The 9,972-nt window shown below is 45.5% G+C and overlaps 1 protein-coding gene across 1 annotated transcript; it reads left to right on the top strand.

Annotated features, from left to right (window-relative positions):
* Positions 1-245: 245 nt before the first annotated feature.
* On the top strand, positions 246-9,675 carry vstm2a (V-set and transmembrane domain containing 2A). Its single transcript, XM_059945785.1, has 5 exons — positions 246-321; positions 1,397-1,566; positions 6,036-6,086; positions 7,207-7,570; positions 9,395-9,675. The coding sequence occupies exons 1-5, from the start codon at positions 249-251 to the stop codon at positions 9,472-9,474; spliced, it is 738 nt and encodes a 245-aa protein (XP_059801768.1). The 5' UTR covers positions 246-248; the 3' UTR covers positions 9,475-9,675.
* The last annotated feature ends 297 nt before the right edge of the window (positions 9,676-9,972 follow it).

Genomic DNA, 9,972 nt, shown 5'->3' with positions numbered 1-9,972 from the left:
GGCTTTGGGTTAACCAGCCGCAATATTGCTCACCTCCAGAAACACGGATCACCCATAAACGCGCGCGCACACACAAACACACACGCACACAAACACACACGCACAGAGAGAGAGAGGGAGAGAGAGAGAGTCAGCCACACTGAGAGCGGAATGCAGCAAATATCGCAGTGGCTGCCGAGAAGAAATACTGGCTCGCCTTTATAAATTGCCGGGACTACAAGATTCTTCGCTTCTAATGTGTGTTTGGGATGATGGGCTCCTTTCCTCTTTCTCTTGGTTGCCTTTTTGTCTTCTGCGCTCAACTGGGGATTTCATCCCAAGGTAAGTCTGCCACTGTTTTAAATAAGATTTCGACGTTCCCGTGATTGAAATTACAACGAGAGAGATTAGAACGGAGAGTGGCGTGGGGGGGGGGGGGGGGGAAGAACTATTAGCTGATTAATTATTTGTATTTACGGGTCGAGGCTTGAAGCGTGGAATTCGTCAGAAAACGCCCTGAGGAGTTGGGAGCGGGAGAGTACGATAACGTTTTGTGCTGTTACTTGAGAATAGAGTCGGTTGGGTAGCTATTTGGATAGAGCGAAGAGTCTATTAGGTAGAGACTTGCCGATAGATACACGGACTATCTCGCACATCCACTGTCTGCAGCGGCAGTTTGAGGGTAAACGACAATTAACGTTATGCAAAACAATCAAGGCACGTTTGGGTGTTTCATATGCCTTTTACTTATACAAAGCATTTCGTTCGACTGTAAATTCAGCGGAAATGATGAATTGAAGGCAGATAGGAGAGGGATTAAACGTAAACCAGGAAAAGGGAAGAAGTGGAACCGAGAGGATGGGGGGGGGGGGTAGAGTTGAGATGCTGGAATGGGGGAGCGAGTTGGAGAGATAAAGGAAGATAATAAATGAGACAGTGAATGAAAGGTTAAATAGAAAGTAAACAAAAATCGAGGGACTTAAATGATGAACCGCTGGAGAAAAGATATTGAGGACGAATGAATAATCTCCCGTCACTTACTTCAAGTTCCCGCGTAAGAAGGTGGCATTATTTTAGGATGCCGAATCTCATTGATATGCAGTAGAATGTATTATTATTAATAATCTTTATTATCTTTATTTTTATTATTATTATTATCATCATCATCTTTATTATTAATAATGTATGAATGGTGGAAACCTATGGAGAATGCGGACTGATTTAATAACTGAAGCAACACAGGGTCTTAAAAAACATCAGCGGGTCCAGCTGTTGCGCGCCAGAGCGCTGCGTGTGGAGAGAATAGAATCAGGGAGCTTTCTGTGTTGATAATGTTTCCAGTAAATGTTTGAGGCGGAGAGTCGCGCTTCAGCCGGTGTTAGGGTAAAAAAAATATGTAAACGCTTGTTGATTTCAGCGCAATTCACTGAGTTCCCCGGAAGTGTAACAGCTAGAGAAGGCGACAATGTGGAAATGGCTTGTGCGTTCAGAGGCAGCGGCTCACCGTCCTATTATCTGGAGATCCAGTGGTGGTTCATTCGAGTTCCCTTGGAGCCGGAATACAGCCCAGAAAACAGCCACATCCAGGTACGGATTAATCGACAGCTCAAAGGGACCGCTGTACTATCGATTATGTAGGGAGGTGCTATCGATTCCATCCGTCGCACCCACGCATCCTTGTACACATACATGCCCATAAGCACAAGCACATACAGGCAGTCTATTGCACCATCCCTCAAACTAGTGTACACCCACTTCCTCTCAAACTATCACACAGCTTCACGCATTCAATCATTTCCATGACACATTCTCACTCCCTCATGGGTAAGCATTTCAGTAGACACATCACAGACCCCTGCATTTTGACTTACCTCCCCCACCCACACTAACACACGACGACACACAAGCATGATCTCTCTCGTACATTACACATCCACATCACACACAATTCACTCAATGCCCTGCCTCATCCACATACACAAACCAGCCCCTTAATTACAATTAGGTAGACTCACAAAGACTGTACTCCATGTACTCCATTATAATCAGCTCACCTGCCAGACACCATCATTGGGTCATTACACATCATTATGTGCCCTCACTCCCACATCCTCTTGCACATTTCAGGATAAGCCCATCACATACAGCCTCAATACATTTTCACTCAGTCTTTCATAACCCCCATATACACACTTCCTCACAGGCCTTCACATACTCTATTATATATCCAACATACACTGTTCGAATATCCCCTCACACCCCCATCCTCTTGTACATGGGCATTCCAGCATTCCTGTGTATTCTGCTGCACATGCTCACACACACTCTCCCTTACACATACTAACACCCCTTCACACTTGATCCATTTTCTCTTACACTATTACACAGGTCCACATACATTGACACACTCTCACACATACCACAATATACCCCAGATACATGCTCACATACCCCTCTAGTACACTCTCACACACCTCACTTATTTGTGCTGCCACGTACCTACAGAAACTACCATAAGCAGTCACACCCAGAAATCAACTCTTTACACACTCACTCACACACACCCTCATACACACTGACACTTCCATTCTCTGATAAACACACTCCCTCATGTATTCTCAGTGTTCCACGTCTCAGCTCCCTTCCAATTTCTCTGCACACTCACACCCCTTCATGCATTCCCATCCAACACTAGTTCCCTTGCACTCCCCCTCACGGTCTCAGGAATGCTCCCCCTCATTCATTTTCTTACATCTGCACACACCTTGATACATGTTCACACATAAACCTTATAAGACGTAACGTAAAGAATGTCAAGGATGTAAGAAATAAAGTCAATCCAATTCAATATTCTCAGTCTTTTTACACAATTCTTTGCACTCATTCACACACATTCATGAAGCTTCCCTCTTTTGCACACTTTCCCACATCCTTACGTGCCCTTATTCTGCTTTATACAACTGTGTATACCTCACTCATGCACTGTACAGCCCCCCACCCTCATGTTCACTCTCTACTTTGTCCTCCCTACTCCCATCATCATAAAACACCCTCGTTCTCTGCCCACACTCTCATACACATCCTCACGTCCCCTCCTTCACCTTCTCATTCTTTAATACACTGTGACACTCACACACTCTCTCACAGAATGCCTCGCACATCCTCACATAATTACATACTCTCTTACATCCTCAAACCCTCACACACTCACTCACACTCCTACACACCTTCTCTCACACACTACCCTTTACAACCCTTAATACATCCTCGCACCTTCTCTCGCACATCCTCATATTAATGAACTTCCTCGTGATTTCATATCTCATGCACAGAAACTTCCTCGCACTTCCTCTCTCCCTCACACACTCACACTCCCTCTATCCCTTCTGAAACTCATGCTTCTTCTTTCTTCACACATTCCCTCGCACTCATGATCCTTCACTCTCTTCCTCACACTCGGAGTCCCTCCACTCACTCTCTCCCTCACATTCACACCCTCTCCACACTCACATACTCCCTCACACTCATACATCTCCTCACACTTGCACACCTTTTCTCACTCTCACTCACTCTCAAACACCACCTACTTCATTCAGAACCCCCTCTCTCCCTCACACATACACCTCCTGTCACTCACGCACCCTCTCTCCCTCACACTCACACACCCTCTCTTTTCACACTCACACACCCTCTTTGCACACTCACACATCTCTCTATCTCGCTCACACACCCTCTCTTTTCACACTCACACACCCTCTCTCCTTCACAGTCAAACACCCTGTCTCCCTCACACTCACACCCTATCACACTCACACCTTCTCTCACTCACATTCCCTCACACTCAAACAGCCCCTCTCCACACTCACATACTCCCTCACACTCATACATCTCCTCACACTCGCACGCCTTTTCTCACTCTGGCTCACTCTCAAACCCATATACCTCACTCAGAACTCCCTCTCTCCCTGACACATACACCTTCTGTCTCCTTCACACACACACACACTCCTGCACACTCACACACGCTCTCTCCTTCACACTCACATACCCTCTCTCCCTCACACTCTCACACCCTCTCCCTCACTCACACACCCTCTCTCCCTCACTCACACACCTTCTCTCCTTCACACACACATCTTCTCTCCATCTCACTCACACGCCCTCTCTCCCTCACACTCATTCACTTTCTCTCACTCACACTCCCTCACTCCATTACACTCACACACTGCCTCACACACACTCCCTCACACTCACACAGTACCTCACATTCATTCTCTCACTCACAATACCTCACTCCCTCACACTCACACAGTACCTCTCCTCACGCACACATGTACTATTCTTCACACTCAGTTTCTCTTACTCACACTTGCTCTCTCCCTCACACAAATCCACACTCCCTCACATTTACACACCCTCTCCCTTACACACACTCATTCTTTCCCTCATACACTTACTCCCTCTCACTCACACACCATCACATACATCCTCATTCTTCCTCCTACTCTCTCACTTTCTCACACACATAAATCCTCAGTCACTCACTCCTTCACACATCCCCACACTCACACACTCCCTCACACATCCTCACACTCTCTCGTGCATCCTCAGACTCACACACCTCCACACTACTTCACATTTTAATACTTCATTATCAGAAAGGTGCTCGTGTAATAAACACATGCAGATGCTGATATTCTCCCTCATAACTTCCTTTCTTCCTCCTTGACACACTCCATCGCTCTCTTCCTCATTTACCCTGTCACTCACACTTTCCTTTATACATCCTCATACTCACCTCATAGGATCCCTCATGCCTCTTCATACTCTTTTCATAACCCTCACGCACCATTGCATTCCGTCATCTATCCCTTACACTGCGTTTCACCAATTGCATTGTACCTTCACAGAATTTTCCTGCTTCTGTTATTTTACCATTTTTCGCCCAATACTTCGATGAATTGACCTATTTATTTAATGCTGCGCAATGATTCCGTGGAGTTAGCTGGATTTGGAGAGTATTTATGTTCTCAGCGCCGTCTCCTCTCCGTCATCCTTCGATGCAAATCAAACGCTCTGCAGTAAGGCGAGCTCTTCGAGGAAGGCACAGGCAGAATGAAAACATGCTTGGGTATAGATCAGAACTTGAAGCCTACACTCCGTGGTTGGTTGATGTTTTTCGATTAGACTCTTTAAATGATGAATGTAACAAAAACCCTGAGATGTAATAAGAGTAACACTGTAATTTACACGGTTTGTGCGCGCTGCGCTGTTTACTTTGATAATCTATGGTTAATAACTGGGGATTGCTTTCATTCACTGGGTACAAACTGGAACCCGTGTTTGTATTTTGGCACCTCGTTTCCAACTTGGAGCTCTTGTCCGTTTCACCAACCTGTTCGAGATGGTAAATGGTGACTTTAATTAAAGGAGCATGCGTTAGGCAAGAGATGGGATCCATACCAGGGGATTAGGATCAATATCCGCGAAATTATTAAATGCGGGGAGCAATGGCACATGTAAGGGGAAGAGGCGAATCCATCCCATGATTTGTATGAGGAGCAGACGATTTAAGGGGTCAGATTATGTGGCACTTCACGTGCAGACATTCTACTTGCAACATACGGCGCAAACTACGACACAAGCGGGAATACTGACACCGCTCGCATCTCATTATTTCAAAAGTGAAGGAAGCGCAGTACTTGGTCAGGGCTGGACGTTTATTACTCCATGAGTAGTGGAGACACAGCTCTAAATATTTGTACACAGAAACTTCCCAAGCAGTTTGCAGGAATATGTCAGCCATCATATATGGATGTACTCCCCCTGGGTACTTTAATTATACCCAATATAATGTCGGAATAGTAAACAAGAGTTAGAATAATAAAAATAAACATTGTGGTTCAGTCACAGCCACGGAGATTTTCTATTGTGTGTATCGGGCGCCGAATCTCAAGTGAAAATCTCTAGTTTGTCGCTATCCTCGACATTGATAGTTTGATCTGGGTGATGCCTTTATCTCATGATGTGTTCCAACCGTTTTCTCTTTCACGCAGTTGGACACTTTGCCACAAAGCGAAATGATCAACGACGAGACGAAAATAAGTGTGAGTAAAGGCCTCGATAAAGGGAGAGGCGGGGCAGTGGCGCTCTGTTAAAGCAGAGGTATAAGGGCGTGGCCGGGGATTTAGTGAATTTCCTGCGTCTTTTCCGCTTCCGTCACAATCAGTTTCTGAGGCACATTCAACTGTCGGGGACAGCTTGGGAATGAACTGTGCTTCATTTTCTCGGAGGTGCTTAGAAAATCAGGAGGCAGAGTGCAAAACAACGCCTTCTAGGGAAAACATGGGTAGATACAGGGTACTTGCAGAACTGATCACACTGCTTTTTTGTGAGCGTTTCAACACGACAGAACTAAGTGAAGCTGGTATTTTTATGAAATCAAAGAAATTTAGTAAGAGGCATAAATTTAAGCTCGAGTCTTTCTTTTAATGTACTGTATTTGGAACAATGGTTGACGTTTCTAATTGACAGTCTCATTCACTGATGGAAAATTCATTAACGCATTGTACAATGAAACATACTACATAGAGATTTACTATAAATTCCCATTCTAACCATTTTCTTAATTATCCATTGTGTCCATGAATCCAATCAGAATCTCAGGATAGCCAGTGGCCAGAATACCCCAAACTGGAGTTATTAACAAGTTCGAACAGATTCCACACTACCCCCTTCCTTTCATGTTTTGAGCCTGACATCAGGACTAATGCGCGACCGTTCCCACTGTTCAATGCGAGTGCTGCCATCGTGTTTGTAGTTCCCCCAGCAGCGGCCTCAGTGGCTCTACTCTTCCCAGCATTGACTAACGCACCTCCAACACCTTAGACTCTTCCCGATGAAGCCGTAGATGAACTCGTGCCTTCAACACTTCGGGAGGGGTGATGCGGCCTGACAGTTGGAAAAGCCTTGATCATTTGTTTGCGGTGTGCACCCACAGAGCTCGACATGCTGGGGGGTGGGGGTGGAATAGTTTCTGCAGGGAGCGCCAGCACTTTGAAGAAATCCGCCTATGCCAATGCTCTTGTGGGGCTTTGATGATGTTACTTTGGTGTCGCGGGGATACTGAAGATGGATGGTAGTGCGATGAAAACACTGGTCTGGTGATAATGGTCCATTTATCTGGTATTTATCTCATCCCTCCTCCTCCTACCCCCACTTTTGTAGACAGTGAAAGTGATGGGCAGTGACATCTCCCACAAACTTCAGATCTCCAAAGTGCGGAAGGATGACGAAGGGCTGTACGAGTGCCGGGTGACCGACGCCAACAATGGAGAGCTACACGAGTACAAGGCTCGGGGCCGACTCTACGTGAACACGAGCTATGCCCGGGCCCTGCAGGCTCTCGAACCTCCGCCGTTGTCCCTGCACGACGGCAAAGGTTTGCGTAGCCCCCCGGCTGCGGCAGGCCTTCCCAGCGAGCGTCCGGGCCGCCGTTCCCAGAGCAGCAGAGACACGAATGAAGGGCAGGCGGGCGCAACGTCAAGGCCGGCAGCCACAAACCTCAGGCAGAGCGCCACATCCACATCAGGTAGGCAAGGCACGGCCTTCAACAGCAGCAGGCAGGGCTCGCTTTCTCGACCAGCTTCTGTCCTCGCTGATGTAAAAACTATGAATTTTTATTGCTTACTTGCCCCCTATCAGCGAGTTGATGGTTACATCACGTATTCATTATTAACTGCAGAAGCATCGTCACTCCATATGGGGGGCCGTTTATAAGAGTCACCGGCCATTCCAAAATGCATCCTGGCCAATCATTGCTTTAGATATCAGTCATTGGCAATGCATCAGTTAAATCTGTGTTTAGCAATAACCAGAAGAGGCCCTATGTTGTGAATGGCCTGTTATTTCGATTGTTGTTATTGTTAACGCAGTTCAAGTGAAAGATGTTGGTCAGTATGTATTTGATTCCTGGAGGGTATGTAAGCCGAAAATGGGGCCGTGCGATGGTTACTGTGCCCACACAGTGACATTGCAGCGGCCAGTATCTAGGAAAGTATGCAGGAAATATTCTTTGAAATGGTTTTTGGTATAAGGGATCTAGTTGCAAAGCTAGACCAGAAAGATCGGGTTGTGCTCATTAGAACAATAGATAAAAAGCGGTTTTTTAATAGTCGGAGAGGGGTTTCTTCCATTAGTGGATGGTTCAAGGACTGGGAGTAAATAATTTTATATCATGAAGGGGAAATAGACGGATTTGTTTTACGGTGGATCGCTATGATCTGGAATTCACTGTCTGAAGGTATGATGGAAGTGGAGCTTTCAAATGGGGAAGGGGTTGGGGAAAGCAGGAGGAAGAGACCCATTGATTGCCCTCCAATGGGGCGACTTGGAAGTGATGAGCTAAAAGGCCCCCTTCTATGTCACGTTTATTAATAAGAAATATATGCACTGTGCATACGATTCTTTTAAGTATGCTTGCAAAAAAAAAAAATTCTGCTGAAAGTGAACGGCAATGCCAGCACAGACCACAGGAGTCAAGCGTGCGCAGGGTTCCAAGGAAAATCTCTGGGTTCCATTGAGATTTTGTACGCAATGAGGTCTATTTGTAAGTGCATGCCGTTATTTGGGATTATTTTAAGTATATTGTAAACAGAATAGAGGACCACATGATGCCAGCCCTGTCGGCTCGTGGACTGGGTCACGTGAGCTGCTGTGCTGGGAGGATCTTTGCCTTAACGGGTCACTGAGAGACGAAGTAGGTACTGAAGATACCGATACATTCCGATATTACATCTAGTACTTCGGCATTATTATGTATTTGAACTATCTCCTTTTAATGTGAAGGTTCGATATTCAACTTCTTCCGTCTATGTGTATTATATATTTGGGCGACTTGTGTAAACATAATACTGATCAGCCGGAATGCTTCTATTCCTCTGTAGTATCGTTATAGCATATGTGTAGCACTGTTTTTTTTTTGGTATATTGTTACATGCGCTTGGCTAATGTACAAGGAATAGCTTCACAAAGCAGAAAAGAACTGATAAATCGGATTGAGACCCCTAAGGCAAAGTGTTAGCACAGGCGGATTTTTAAACTGCAGCCTTCTGCAATGAGTCCGGGTATTGTTGATGCACAAAGTACACTGTGTTCATTCTGTTTTCTTCTTTCATTAATTAGAGGTTGCTTCTGAGAATCCTGCGCCCTTAAGACCATTTGCTGCCCCTTTCCTTTAATCAGGTTCGGGGGAAATGTCATGTTGTTATTTGGAAAACATGGCCAACCGAGCGATGGGCATTGACAGAAAATGCCAGATTAATTTGAAATACATGTGTTGAATGTATAAGCGTTTCTAAGAAATATCGGAAACAAAATCTTCCAGGATGAGCGAATATTTTAACTTCTTCCGCAGGGACGACGATCGTAGCTGCAAGCGATGGACTAGGTGTCCTGCTTCTATTTTGTGGCTTTGTGAAGGATGCTTTGCTATAGTCTTAGTGCTGACTTTTCCACTATCACTTTCTCTTAAAGCAAAGAGCGAATGGATGGTAAAAATCCACGGACTGGACTGCACAATCGACTTTAAACCCTTCTGCACCTAATGCACTGTCATTCTCTAGAAACGAGAGCCCCCTAGAGAAGAGCAAAGCAGAGAAATAAAGCACCACACGACGGCATTGCTCAGGAGATTTACAGCAAATGGATTTGATAGCGATAATGAACAACGCATGGGGCAATCCGTGTGCAAGATTTCAAGTGTAGGGGCGTCCCCTGACGCAATTACGCACTGGGAGAACTCCGGTACAATTAAATCTATCAACTAACGAATCGCCACGGTGCGAGGCAACTCAACGTTCAAGGTTTTAACTGCACCCTCCATCTTATTCGACCTTCGATGATTTAAGAAGTCTTTAATCCATCCTAAGTTTTCACTATAAATGTGTGCAGGATTCTCATCGCAATAGAGACACCTTCTGGACAGTGCAACCA

The sequence above is a fragment of the Hypanus sabinus genome, chromosome 20, assembly GCF_030144855.1.
Source record: "Hypanus sabinus isolate sHypSab1 chromosome 20, sHypSab1.hap1, whole genome shotgun sequence".
Lineage (NCBI taxonomy): Eukaryota > Metazoa > Chordata > Chondrichthyes > Myliobatiformes > Dasyatidae > Hypanus > Hypanus sabinus.
The sequence above is the reverse complement of the archived record's forward strand: the minus strand, read 5'-3'. Positions and strand labels throughout refer to the sequence as shown.